The sequence below is a fragment of the Scardinius erythrophthalmus genome (assembly GCF_964197995.2).
Source record: "Scardinius erythrophthalmus genome assembly, chromosome: 9".
Classification (NCBI taxonomy): Eukaryota; Metazoa; Chordata; class Actinopteri; order Cypriniformes; family Leuciscidae; genus Scardinius; species Scardinius erythrophthalmus.
Window position 1 is genome coordinate 28,411,305 of NC_138229.1, and position 14,533 is coordinate 28,425,837.

General features: G+C 35.6%; 1 protein-coding gene across 1 annotated transcript; it reads left to right on the top strand.

Moving 5' to 3' along the window:
• Positions 1 to 7,004: 7,004 nt before the first annotated feature.
• On the top strand, positions 7,005 to 10,836 carry nmur1b (neuromedin U receptor 1b; the record flags this gene model as incomplete). The annotated part of the gene is made up of 2 exons (XM_081374100.1): positions 7,005 to 7,866; positions 10,487 to 10,836. 2 exons carry the CDS (start codon positions 7,005 to 7,007, stop codon positions 10,834 to 10,836), a joined length of 1,212 nt encoding a protein of 403 aa, XP_081230226.1.
• Between the last annotated feature and the right edge of the window lie 3,697 nt (positions 10,837 to 14,533).

Sequence of the window (14,533 nt, forward strand, 5' to 3'; positions counted from 1 at the left end):
CTTCAGCTAAACAACAAGCCCTGCCACACAGAGTTTTAAACGCTGAACCTCTTTTAGATGCCCAGCAAAAGCCTGAACTTGAACCTTTCTATTTTAAGACATTTAGCACATACTCATTGGACAAAACTTGTTTAGGACTTTAGGTCTATAACAAAATTAAACATGATTGTACACTACTGGGCTCAATTACAGTGACCATAGTAGTATATTCATATATCTATTGAGCTGTGAAGATAGGTTTCCTGGACAGCTTGTTTTGTGTCCAACATGCAATAAATGTCTCAAAAGTGACCTCTCAAAGCATAGAGTCTCAGCCTAGGTTTTCCTTTGCTTGTGCTGAAGTGCTGGAGAGTTTCCAAAACACTGTCAGCCTAACAAGCTTCCTTTTAGGGTTATTAAATACCATAAAGATTGCTCCATTTTGTTGTACCGAACTTTGAGCGATGTGCCGTCAATTATTATTGCAGACAAGGTGAGTTTCTTTTTTCTGCATTCAAAATTAGATTATTTATTCATTTATTCAACTGATTCTTTCTTCCTCTTGTGAAAAATAAGTGCACTTTAGCATACTTTTAAGTAACTTATTATGGTAGCCTACTTATTATGGAAATTATAGTAGAGTATACTTAAGTGCGAACTGAATGTAATGTTTTATTAAATGTACATTACATTGAAATTAGTTGAACATAAGACTGAAATTAGACTGCACAATAAAAGGTATTTGGATTAGATTTGTTTTAAAACTGGACAAAAAGAAACACTTTAGGGTTTTGAAGAAGCAAAAATGAAAGCAAAGACAAGTTAAATGAAGAAGAAATAATCAAGGTTCTGTCTGTCTACACTTTTTTCTAGGTCACTAATCAAATGTAAGCAAATTTGTGACATTGAGCGTGTGAACTCCTTTGAACAAAAAATAGATTTCCTTTATTCTCTGGAGCATTTTCAAATCATGCTGGAATCATGCATGGATCATCATGCATGGATCATCAGGTTTTGTACAAACTTGTGGAGTCTCATGCAAGTTTAAAGGATGCTGTCATTAATTAAAGGCGCAATAGGCGATTCTCTAAAGAAACATTTTGTGTGTGTTATGCTGGTTGAAAGTCTACTCATATCCTGATAGCAATATACGTTAAGCTGTCTAAATGTATTTTTAAGATATCCTCTGTGGAAGGTGCAGGACCATAAAATGTTCGTTCAATCATTGCACAGTCCGAATGAAATGATAACATGTGTTCCCTGTCAGTTAATGTGTGTTTACATACCACTGAACAGTCTGCAGTGTTCACGCAGACATCACACGTCATCAGCGCGTTCACGTACACTGTGCAGACAGAGCAAGAATGGCATGCCACACAGGCAAACAGTTGTTTACATTCATTATTGTAGTACTGTTACTCATTGTACTGTAAAGTCTTCTCACAGTAAACGACACATGATGTAATCCAATAATGTTGTCTCTGGTCGACTCGCTTCTGGTCTGTGCTCGTTCACGTGTTTTGGAGGAGGCGTGGCTTTGGACAGCGATTTGAAGGGAGGGTGGAATTGTATGCTTTCAATGCTAGCAGGCTAAAGTTAGCATTTCCCAGATCACCTATTGCACCTTTAAAGTAATAGTTGGACATAAAAAATACTAAGATATGTTAGTTTCCAATTAAAATAAAGCATTAAATAAAAATAAAAATAAAAATAACTAGGGCATGAATTAAAGGGATAGTTAGCCCAAAAATGAAAATTACCCCATGATTTACTCACCCTCAAGCAATCCTATGTGTATATGACGTTCTTCTTTCTGACGAATACAATCGGAGTTATATTAAAAAATGTCCTGGCTTTTCCAAGCTTTATGATATTAGTGAATGGCCGGTTTCTGTTTTGAAGTTCATCAAAGTGCATCCATCCATAATAAAAGTACGGCCTACGCAAGTCGGCTTACGCCAAGAGTAACACTTGACGATAAATGATGTAAGAGTAGCGTAAGCTTTGACGCCTCTCGTAGTTCAAACAAACAGGGCTGGGCAACAAACTCAAGCTCCTCCGACATTTTTCTTTAAAAATTCTCGTTGACTTCTAATTCGTGAATGGTGTTTTGTTTTGCTCTTTCCTCTGCGCTTCCGCATTCATCATTACGTTGTGCGTCAGGTCAAGGGTTACTCTTTCGCTGTAAATCGATGCGTATAGGCATCTGCCGGCTGCTGGTTATTTTAGACGATAAAAATATGGATATTTTTCTTACATGAACGCATTGCTTTGCTTCAGAAGGACTTTATTAACCCCCCAGAGCCGTGTGGAGCACTTTTATCATGGATGGATGCACTTTGATGAACTTCAAAACAGAAACCGGCCACTCACTGCCATTATAAAGCTTGGAAGAGCCAGGACGTTATTTAATATAACTCTGATTGCATTTGTCTGAAAGAAGATAGGATGGCTTGAGGGTAAGTAAATCATTGGCTAATTTTCATTTTTGGGTGAACTATCCCTTTAATGTTGACTACTGTTCTTGCCGGTGAACGACTACGTCATAGTGCGATTGCATTAATAGTGAAATATTACACACTGATAGTTCCAGTTATAGTGCATAGAGACGGTACTTTAAAGGTCATCCATCTCACTATAAGTAGGAGGGGATTGTGTGGAGAGAGTTAGTAGAGAGAGTCTGTATGTGTATATGTAGCATTTCTCTTCATTGCTTTATAGTCAGATTGCTCCACGCCACCACATCTGCTGGAGAAGGAGGAACTGAGAGGCAGAACAGTCATGAGTAACCTACCAGTCCTTTAGGAATACTCCTCTGAGAAACACTTTCAACAAGATTTTGCTCAGGTATGTTTGCTTTTCTTTCGTCTTGTCTATCCAAGAATGAAATATAATTTCTAGACATTGTTTGTTCTTGCAAAAAATAAAGGTGCAGTTTTTCTATAACGTACATAACACTAACTCAGACATTAAAAAAAAAAAATCCAAGATTCTCATTTTGGCTCATATTGTAAATAGAAATGTTACAATTTTTACTCAGAATTAATTCTGCTTTAGACTGCCTGTTGTTTGTTATTGTAAGCAGCTTTTTGTCATACAAATTGCAAATATTGATTAACATGAAATATAAGTTGATGTTGTGTATCTGCTCATCTTATTTATCCTATCCTAGTTTATTGATATATGTTTACAGTGTAAATTAGACAGTTGTGATTTATTTACTATAAGTGTCAACTACTGCAATTCTTATTAGATTATTAACTACATTAATTATAGATGTGATAACAATAACATTTAAACATCTGCCACCAAAAGTGTTTATCTAGGCTCATGTATTACCAATCAATTTATTTACAACATAAATAAAAATGCATTCCTGCTTAGGGGAGTCTCTTATTATTATTATTATTTTATCATATTATTCAAACACTTTTTCTAATGACTTATCATTGGTTTTTCTATGGTATTACAAATGCTGTTTAATATGTTTAATAATTGTTGTGTGTATGCATTTATTGATAGATCTTTGTGTTCTGTTCTGCACTAGTTGTACGCCTACAACATAAAGTTGAAAGTGACATTATGTTTTCTAATAAGCAAAATATCAAATAATGTAAAATGATACAGCCAAAGGAGGAAAAAGGTTGACTTTTCAGCCTACAGTCAAAACTTCTAAAGACTATTAAACAATAATAACCTTAACGTCTCCAGAAGTGGTCCTGAAAACCTCTTAGACAGACTGTCTTAATTATTACAGTGATAACCAGAAAAACAAACATTTTTAAGCAGCCACTCCTGAACAAACTAAAAATGTGTAAGAACAGGAACTGACCTATGAAAATTAGATCTCCAGAAGCACCACAGATTAAACATCTCATACCATGAATTAATGTGTTTATTCAGTTTTGTTTGGGTCTGTTTACTCTTCTTTTAAATGAAAAGTACACAAGAGACATAGTTGTTACTGTTCAGAATATACACAGTCAGAGTGGGCGACACTGTCGCACAGCTGTAGCGTACATGCTGTGGAACAACGGTATTCACTCCAAAGACACGCAGGACTGGGGTCTGACTGACCCTGTGAAACTCGATCAATTTGCAGTGTTTTATGTTCACATTAACTCCCAATCAAATGGTAGACTTTTAGAGGTGGATATGAGATAGAATATAAATTATAATATTAAATATATAAACAATGTGTGTTATATACAGTTGTAATCAAAATTATTCAACCCCCATTGCAAATCAGGTTTATTGGCAAAATTGACAGACTTTCAGCTGTTTGCAATGAACAAATCAATCATTTAAATAACCAAATTCAACTGAAAATGCACCTTTTAATGACTTCTGCAGTCTCAAAATGATTCAACCCCCTGAATAAAATCCCTCACAATGGCACAAATCTGCAAAACAGGTGTTGTCTCAAGCACACCTGATGCAACTAATCAAGGGCTTCATTAGTTGCACCAGGTGTGCTTGAGTTAGAACACATTAAATATCTGAACTAGCTAGGTTTGTTGAGTGTCATGTTTGACTGCATGTTAGAATTATGGCTAAGTCAAAATAATGGTCCAAAAAGTAAAGAGAAGATATCATTGCCCTTCACACACACACACACACACAACAACAAAAAAAAGCGCAGGCACTAAAAGTTCGCAGAGACATTATTGGAAGCATAGTTTGCGAGTTTAAAGTTAAAGGAACAGTGGTTACACTACCCGGACGGGGCAGATAAAGGAAGCTATCAATGGCTAATGCATTGCCAAAGCACATGCCAGAGCTCCAAGACGTACACCACTATTGACCCAAAAGCAAAAGTGCTCAAAATCATAGAAATAAGCCACAGAAGTTTTGGGATTCTGTTCTGTGGAGTGATGAAACAAAACTGTAACTTTCCAGTTTGGATCAGCGGTATGTCAGGAGGAAGAAGAATGAAGCATATGCTGAAAAGAACACTCTGCCTACAGTTAAGCATGGTGGGGCTCGGTGATGCTCTGGGGCTGCTTTACATCCTCTGGCACTGGAAACCTGCAGCGTGTGGAAGGCAAGATGGATATCGGGAAATCCTAGGAGAAAACATCATTCCGTCAGTGAGGAAGCTGAAGCTTGGGCGTCATTGGCCCTTCCAACGGGACGATGAACCCAGTCATACCTTAAATTCCACCAAGGCTTGGTTGCAGAAGAAGTCCTGGTAGATTCTACAGTGGTCCACACCCCATAGAGAATCTCTGGTGGATTTGAAGAAGGCGGTTGCAGCAGGTTAACACAAGAATATTACTGGACTGGAGGCCATTGCTCATGAGGAATAGGCAAGATTCCTCAGAAATGCTGCTGGTGTCTGGTTATACATCTCGTTTGCGGCAGGTCATAAAAACAATAGGGTATTTACTAAGTAAAGATGCTTGCCAAGAAGGGGTTGGATAATTTTGAGGCTGCAAAAGTCCTTAAAGTTACATTTTTAGTTGAATTTGGGTAAAACACTTGAAACATTTGTTTTGTTGAGCTATTTCAATTACTTTTGTTTGATTGGTTCATTGCAAACAGCTGAAAGTCTGTAAATGTGGCCAATAAAGCTGATTTTCTGTGGGGGTTGAATAATTTTTATTACAACTATTATATTTAATAATGAATAATGAATAATTGATTAATACCTTTAATAATTTAATAGGTATTAATTACTTTTAAAAAAATATTACTTGACCTGTAATTGATATAGTATAGAATAATAATTAAAACCCCTTTAACCCCTTCAGAACCTGCTGTCATTGGAATGTACATCACATGTTTTTTTGTTTAAAACCAATACAACTTTATGTTTTTATGTGTAAAGCCTGGTCACTGATTGGTCCCTGATCAATCAATCAATCACAATGAGGATATGACCCATAACTTAATCTAAAGAAAGCCCCCTTTTTAATGTTCATGATAGCCTCATCAACTTGTACCTATAAACTTCATATCAAGTGATATATTCAAAGTTATTTTAAAGATAACTTTGAATATTATCAAGTTATCATAATTGCATCATTTTTCACAGTTTCACAAAATTATTTTTCACAATACTATCACAGTTGCATAATTTTTCTAAAAGTTTAATGTCCTTCACAATGGATGGACATCAAGTCTCGAAAGATATCAGCAGTAATATATAATGCACAAATTTCACAGCCTGGCACACAACTAATTTATGAGGTTCATAAATGAGTTGTGTGCCAGGCTGTGAAATTTGTGCATTACTTTCGAAGCTAAAATACAGAGCTAAATTCTAATGTTAATTAATGATAAACTGTCAGTTAGTTTCTTTGGTTTTAGTGAGAAACAGCCACAGTGGATGTGAGATGAATGAATACACACCCTCCACACATAATCATATACAGTATTCATCCAAACAACCAGCAAGTACACATAAACACATCCACAAACACACAAAGACACATACAGTATACTCAGATTCACCCACTACAACAACAAAAAGTATTAAGCGTTTATTTTTTGACATTTCATATAATCTTACATTTTTTCTACATTCTTATTGCATTGCTCATTCTTATAGTAAGTGTTTTTTTTTGTTGTTGTTTTTTAATCTTCAACACTAGTTCAACACTATTTTACAAATTCAAGTTCATAAGTATTGTTAAAATATTTTTCTGTTGCTTCAGTAATGGTATCCATTGTAGTGAACCTGTAAATAAATGAGTTGGCAAAAATTTTGTTTTTTAGATTCGTTTCTACATTAAAGATCAAATGGATCACAAAACCAGTCACAAGTAGCACAGGTATATTTGTGGCAATAGCCAACAATGCATTGTATGGGTCAAAATTATCGGATGATTTTTCAGATTTTCACATGATGTATAAATTTCAATTTCAAAAAATTTACCCATGCGACTGGTTTTGTGGTCCAGGGTCACAAATGTGATGAAGAAGGTTAAAAAATTTGCTCAGTGTAAAAAATTCAGGTCTGAGGGGGTTAACCCTGTCTGTTTATGTTGTAACCTCTGCAGGTAATTTCCCCCTGGTAACCAATGATCCAGTTCAACTGCTCCTCTCCAGACTCCCTCTACGCGGCTGTGAATGCATCATGGTGCTCCGCCAAAGAGGAAGAATGTCAAAACATAACAGTGAACCAGTCAGACCTCTGTCTGAGCCTCGCCGCTTACCAGGAGAAGTACCTCGGCCCTTGCCGTTCACCCTTCTTCCTGCCCATGTGCGTCACCTACCTGCTCATCTTCCTAGTTGGCGTGCTGGGCAACGGTCTGACTTGTATTGTCATTGCCCGTCACCGTGTTATGCGCACAACGACAAACTACTACCTGTTCAGCTTGGCCATTTCTGACCTCCTCGTGCTGCTGCTCGGCCTCCCTCTGGAGCTTTACGAGCTCTGGAGCAACTACCCTTTTCTGTTTGGCGTTGCTGGCTGCTACTTCAAAACCTGCCTGTTTGAGACGGTCTGCTTTGCCTCTGTGCTCAACGTGACTGCTTTGAGTGCTGAGCGCTACAGAGCAGTGGTGCATCCCCTGCAAGCCAAACACACGGCCACGCATGCTCACGCCAAGCGCGTTATCCTCGTGTTGTGGGCCGTCTCTCTGTTGTGTGCCTTGCCCAATACCAGTCTGCATGGCGTGGAGACGTTAAGGCCCCGGTTTGGACTCACTTTCCCAGATTCGGGGGTGTGTACCGTGGTGCATGATAGATGGATCTACAACTTGCTGGTGCAAGTGACAGCGCTGCTGTTCTTCGTGCTGCCAATGCTGACCATCACTGTGCTGTACGTGCTGATCGGCCTGCAGCTGCATCGGGAAAGGGAGTGTTTCGATTCTAAGATTGGGCTCAATCAGGATGGGGTGAATCAGAGGGCACGTCATCGGCAAGTCACAAAAATGCTCTGTGAGTCCCGTTCCAGTGCTTACCTCTGCTGTTGGTATCTGTATGCCAGTAACAGTTAGATTCAACACGAAACAGCATTCACAGTTTTCATAATGTGACATGTTTCCAAATGAAAAAGGATATTCATTCTGAAACAAAATCTAGGGAACTTTAATTAGGATTGTATATATTTGGGCTTGATTGGATGATGAAAAGTTGGGATGAAGTAGGAAAGAATTGAAAAGTACAGTGTAAAAAGTGTAAACTTGTAATTGTTACCTTATTGTAACAATTACCTTAATGTACATTATATAACTCAATTACGTTTGTTGGTATAATCACTTATTCTCAACCTGGAGGCCAGGGCCCATAAGGGGACATCAGAAAACTTCCACAGGACATCAAGATGAACTAAAATGTAAAATAAGACAAAACAAACATTAAAATATGCTAAAGCCATGGTATTTGTTAATTAAAATTTTTAATTTAGTTCAAAAACTATTTTGAGGAACCAGAGTTCCCACAGTATTGGAAAATCTTGATGTCTAAGGTAGCATTATGTAATATATAAATAATCACAATAAGACCAGGGATATGTATTAGGAAGGTAACACGGGTCAATTTTGAAGCCACTTTTAACCCTGGGTTGAGGAACATCTATACACTTGAATTTGAGTTATATAATATAGCGTCACGCATCATGCAAGGTTTGACGTAAATAAATTAAAAAGTCTTTTCACATGATTGCTTTTGACCTATTTACATAGCACATATTTTCCTTTAAAATATTTAAAATACATTTATTTGGCAGGTTTATCATACTTGTCCAGTCAATGTTATTCAGTGTTGGGGTAACTCAAGTAATGTGAGTTAGGTAATCAGATTACTTTTTTTCCCAAGTAACTTGTAAAGTAACCCGTTAATTTAAAACAAAATTAAATTCACAACAAAATCTATTTTTCAAATAAGTAATGCAACTTTGTTTTCCTATTTATTGACTGACAGCTCTTCTGAGAGAAATCACGAGTAAGATGCAGAGCTGTTGTGTGTAAACATGATGGTTACTGAGTTGAATGTCAATGTCAGAATATTTTGCAAATCTGTAACAAAAATAACACAGATATAGCCTACTTTATGTATTTGATCTCACTTTATTACCCAGTGTCTTTGCTACTGACCTTCAATGAACCAACGCAACCATATAGACAAAAATGACTTTAGTTAAACATCACATTTGTTTAATTTTTGATTTGTTTTTATTGCCGAAGTTAGAGTGTTGAACTTCTGCATGAGAAAAGGTAATGCAAAAGTAACGTAACATTACTTTCCATAAAAAGTAGCAAAATAAGTTTAGATTTTTTTAGGAAGAAACACAGTATTGTAACACATTACCATCACATAACTTTCCACAACACTGATGTTATTGATATTGTATGAAAAAAGAATGTTAACCAAGGGTTTACAAATCACAAAATTCATCAGTGTTGGCAGTGAAAGACTGTTAATAAGAAAGTTCATTATTCAAACTGAAAAACTCAAGTATTCTTTTCTAAATATTATTTTAAAAAGAAAGAAATAGTCAAATCCTGCTCATGGCACATTCTTGTCCTGTGCGTAGGGTTTTACAGTTGAGGAAACCTCATGGACCTTTGTTGAGAATAATTTGTCCTGATAAACAGAAAATACTCATCTGTGCTTTATCAGCCTCTTGTCATGTTATTGTAAATACTAAGGGGATCTGATTTAGGAATAGCGTCAGTCTACATCTGGTTTATTGTAATGGCTGGTCAGCACTTACTCTGTGTGGCCATCCTCAAAAAATGTCAACATATACTTTGATACTGAGATACAAACACAATACTCCAGATCTAGTCAAGAACATAAATACTGTCAGTAGAACAGACGCGTGCCAAGAGTAACAGTTTGTTTTAGAGATTTAAACACATTCTAAGTGTATCTGGACACTTCAAATGTGCGAATGACATTGCTTTATAGATGACAGTAGTGTGCAAACAATGACATTTTCTCAGAACTAACGTCACTTTCCGTATTAACTGGTGTTTTGGTGATTTTTAGTGGATGTATGAAGTCAATTCTCCTCAAATTCTCCTCCTTTCTCCAACGAAAGTTAATGTTATTGTGTATTGTGTACCAATTATTGAGGTCTCTGTGTTCGGGTGGGTACCTTTAGATATGTTGTCTATACTCTACAATAACTACTGTATATTTTGGATGTTCTAAGTAAATATACACTGTAAACGCATGCTAAATGCACTGTTATATTGTTTGCGTAAAATGTACTGGAACAGAATTTTGCAAAGTAAACTTCAAATAAGTAGAAAATGAAATTACTCAACAAACTTTAACTGGTCAAGTTAAAGTTACTTATTTTCTGTGTTAATTTAACTTAACTCAGTTAAGTAGATTTTACTTAATTCCATAATGTGAAATTTACTTAAAAAAATTTTTAAATTATTTTAAGTAAATACTTTTTTCCATGCAGGTAAAGTTCATTGCATTAACTAAAATGATCCACTGACGTTTGAGAGCCACAATATTATAATGCAATGTAATGTAATATAATTAAACTATAATAATAATTTATAATACTTAATGCGTTCTCTGTTTTAACATCTCACAGGTGCATTGGTGATTGTGTTTGGAATCTGCTGGGCTCCATTTCACATTGATCGTGTCATGTGGAGCTACATTAATGACTGGACTGAAGAGAACCACCATGTCTTTGAGTATGTGCATCTTCTCTCTGGTGTCTTCTTCTACTTGAGTTCAGTGGTCAATCCCATCCTCTATAACCTCATGTCTTCACGCTTCAGAGAAATGTTCCGTGAGGTGGTGTGTCAAAAAGACCATCGTCAGCTCTCAATAAGTAAGGTCACATTACGTAGTGTTGTTTCTGCCTCTTTTTCTGCCTCCAATTCTGTCTCATATTCTGTCAAATTCAACCCTCGTGGCCAGCCACAGACTCTCTAGAAAATACAGGGGATTCTGTTCAATATATAGTCTATTTTGTAATAAAAACATAAAGCAGCAATAACATTAGTGAACGCGTTTACACGCTAAATTGCTTTTATTGACTATGCCTTATAACCTGACAGCATGAAAAATCATGTACGCTATATCGTTCAAAGATTTGGGGTTACATTTTTTGTGTTTTTGAAAGAAGTCTCTTATGTTCACCAAGTCTGCATTATAGTTTGATCAAGTAAAAACAGTAAAATTAAACAGATTAAATAAGATGAACAGTAAGATAATATTATTACATTTAAAAAAGAACTGTTTTCCGTTTTAAAATTTAATTTATTCCTGGATTTTCATCATCATTACTCCAGTCTTCAGTGTCACATGATCCTTCAGAAATCAAACTAATATGATGATTTGCAGCTCAAGAAAAATTTATTGTTGTTATCATGGTTGAAAACAGTTGTGCTGCTTAATATTTATTGTGGAAACCTTTTTCAGGATTTTTTGATAAATAGAATGTTCAAAAGAACAGAATTTATTGGAAATAGAAATATTTTCCAACCATTATTCCTGTACTGACTTTTGATCAATTTAATGCATCCTTGTTGAATAAATGTAGGCTATTCATTTCTTTCAACAACAATAAAAAAGGGCCCCAAATTTTTGAAAAACTAGATTACAAAACAGTATAATTTCAAATCTCATATAAAACACATTTTCTTGCATTGCTGAATTTTTTGAAGAAGCAGATTTTTTAATGTAATCAGTGTTTCATTGTGTATGTAAACTCACTTTGTGACGTCATCAAATATAATCTGATTTATATTGAGTAACTTACAGTTTTTCACAAGAAATTGGTAATGAAAGTAGTCAGTGCTGTAGTTGCTATAGATGCCGCTGTGTCTCGAGACTGATCTGAGTTCGACTCTTGGCTCACAGTCCTCTTCCTTTCTCAATGTTTCCTGTCTCTCCTCCTTCTGTCCTGTCTTATAGAAGCCAAAAAATATAACTTAAAAAGAAACTGGTCAGTTAGTGCGTATATTTCTTCTCCGCCAACGAAAATAGTTCCAAAAGAAGCCAACGCATCAAGTTTTGCGTGTCACCAGGCAACAGCACAAAGACTGAAAGCTAGACTGGAACCAGGCATACGAGTGGAGCGGAGTGAGATTGCCCATCTCCCACTGAAAAACACTGATACTCTGACTTCCAGATAAAACGGCTGCTGGCTCCAGTCAAATGTGCTCGGCTTTCACTCAGCACTGCACAAAGAGGCTGGAAACACTGTGACACACTGTCATACTCACTGACTAATCTTGGAGTGACACACAGCCAGTCAAATTTAAGGACTCGACTGTAAAAATGATAGAATTTTAACGTTTCTATATAGATATAAAGTTGGTGGATGAAGTTACGCCACATTCATTGAAAAAAATATGATTTTTAATTTTTTTCAAGGATTCTTTGAATAATACAAGGTTCAAAACAACTGCATTTCTGTCGTGCCAACTCTCTGAGTGTTTGGCATGGTAATGGATATGACAATGTTGATATGTTGTTATGATATGCTGCTGCTGTACAATATAGCGTACATGAATTACCTGTAGCAGATCAATACAGGTGGAGCTGGGGAAGGTGGAGGGTTTCTGAAAACGCGCTGCACTCATTGGCTCATTGCCTATATTGATACAGCAGGAACCAATCAGCTGTGCCCCTTTAGAGATGATGTGATTGCAAGCAGAGTTAAGAAGCCCGAGCCATGCAGAACTTTATATAGAAATCTTTTGTAACACTATAAATGTCATTTTTTTATCAATTGAATGCATCCTTGTAGAATAATAAATCATGTCTTGTTAAATACAGTTGCATATGCATACAGCAATTTTAAATCTTGAATGATACCAGTAACTAAGTAAGTTTCCAATCATTTTTACTGATAAAAATCTACATTATTTTGGACTTTGGAATGTAATGATGACGGTAGATTGTCCAACACTGTGGTGATGTGATGAGGTTATAGACAGTTTTTCATTATATATGTTTATATTTCTTATAAGTTGTTTTCTACAACTTCTGTTCTGTAGGAATATAGTAATGAATGTGAAATATTCAAAATATATTCTATAAATGAATGATTTACTAAAAATGAGCTATAGATTCATTTATAGCGATGGATTGTGATTGTGATTTCGCAGATGTCTGTACAGTGAATTGTTGTATGTGTGTAACGTGTCTTTACTCAAGGGTGAACTGCTGAAACCTTCACCTGTTTACTTTACCATCTTTATCTATATGCTTCTACACAGAGCCCAATACATCAGCTGTCAAATCTAAGATGATAAAAAGTGCTTGTATTTCATTGATTATAGTCCCCAGAGACTTTGTCAATTGCATGTGCTAAATAATATTTTGGGGTGAAGCTAAATATTCCAAATAGCCAAACTTTGGATCATGTGTCATTGATTTCATAGGCTGTTGTTTAGTTCCTGTTTGTACATGCTTTTTCATATTGTTTTCAATGTCCTTTGCATTTTTATTAAATAAATATAAATTCACTTGTATTCCAACATGGCAACCTACATGTATATTTACTTGTTTCTATTCATTAGTTAGTTAACATGAACTAGCAATGAACAATACTTCTACAGCATTTATTAATCTTACTTAATGTTAAAGGAGAACTCCGGTCAATTTTAACATTGAGCTAATTTTTTGTAAATTTGGAGTGCTGTCAGTACAGAGAACAACGACAAAAATCGGTGTTGCCTACACCGTGTTATCCTCTTTTTAAAATTTGCACCCTGTTGACTTCAATGGGGCAAGTTTTAAACCAGCTTTTAGCCTCTTAACATCCTTGATGTGTCATTTCAAGTGCCCAGCCATGCGAGTGATTTCTTTAGAGTTAACACGAGTGAATCTGACTGCAGTAGATGTGAAAGATATTAATAAAAGTGATGTTAATTCAGCCAGCGCACATACCTGTATTTACTTCCTGTTTTCGGTCAAAGTCCACAGTAATCGATTGTCGAGTTCACGCGCGTGATAACCAGACTGTAAAAAGGCGATAACCTATTGTTCTCTGTACTGACAGCACTCCAAATTTACAAAAAAAATGAGCTCAATGTTAAAATTGACCGGAGTTCTCCTTTAATCTCAACATTTACTAACACATTACTAAGATCGAAAGTTGTATCTTGTAACTTTAGTTCATGTTGTGAACAATATATTTTATTTTACTGCATTTATTTAATTAAAAATACAGTAAAAACTGTAGCATTTATTAACAAATGTTAATAAATGCTATAAGAATAAATTACTTATTGTTAGTTCATGCATTAACTAATGTTAACAAATGAGACCTTATTGTAAAGTGTTAACATAATATGTATAAAAGAAATATAAGAACTAGCATTTTAACGGCATGCTCCTTTAAAAATCATTGAAAAGCTGTCAGCGTCACTCCTTTATCTATTAAAGTACTGATCGTATTAAAATGTTTATATTGTTTGCATGGAGTTTCTTCATTTTTATAACATGCTATGAAATATGAAATATCTCTGTCTGACAAATCAAGATTGTAATTTGATACATTGCGAGTACAATTCATCCATTTCAAATATCTATAGTCTTATTACAAATACCTTCATTTAAGATTAAAATGAGATGACATTATATTTTACATTCAGATTGTGGAGCATCTTTAGAAGTT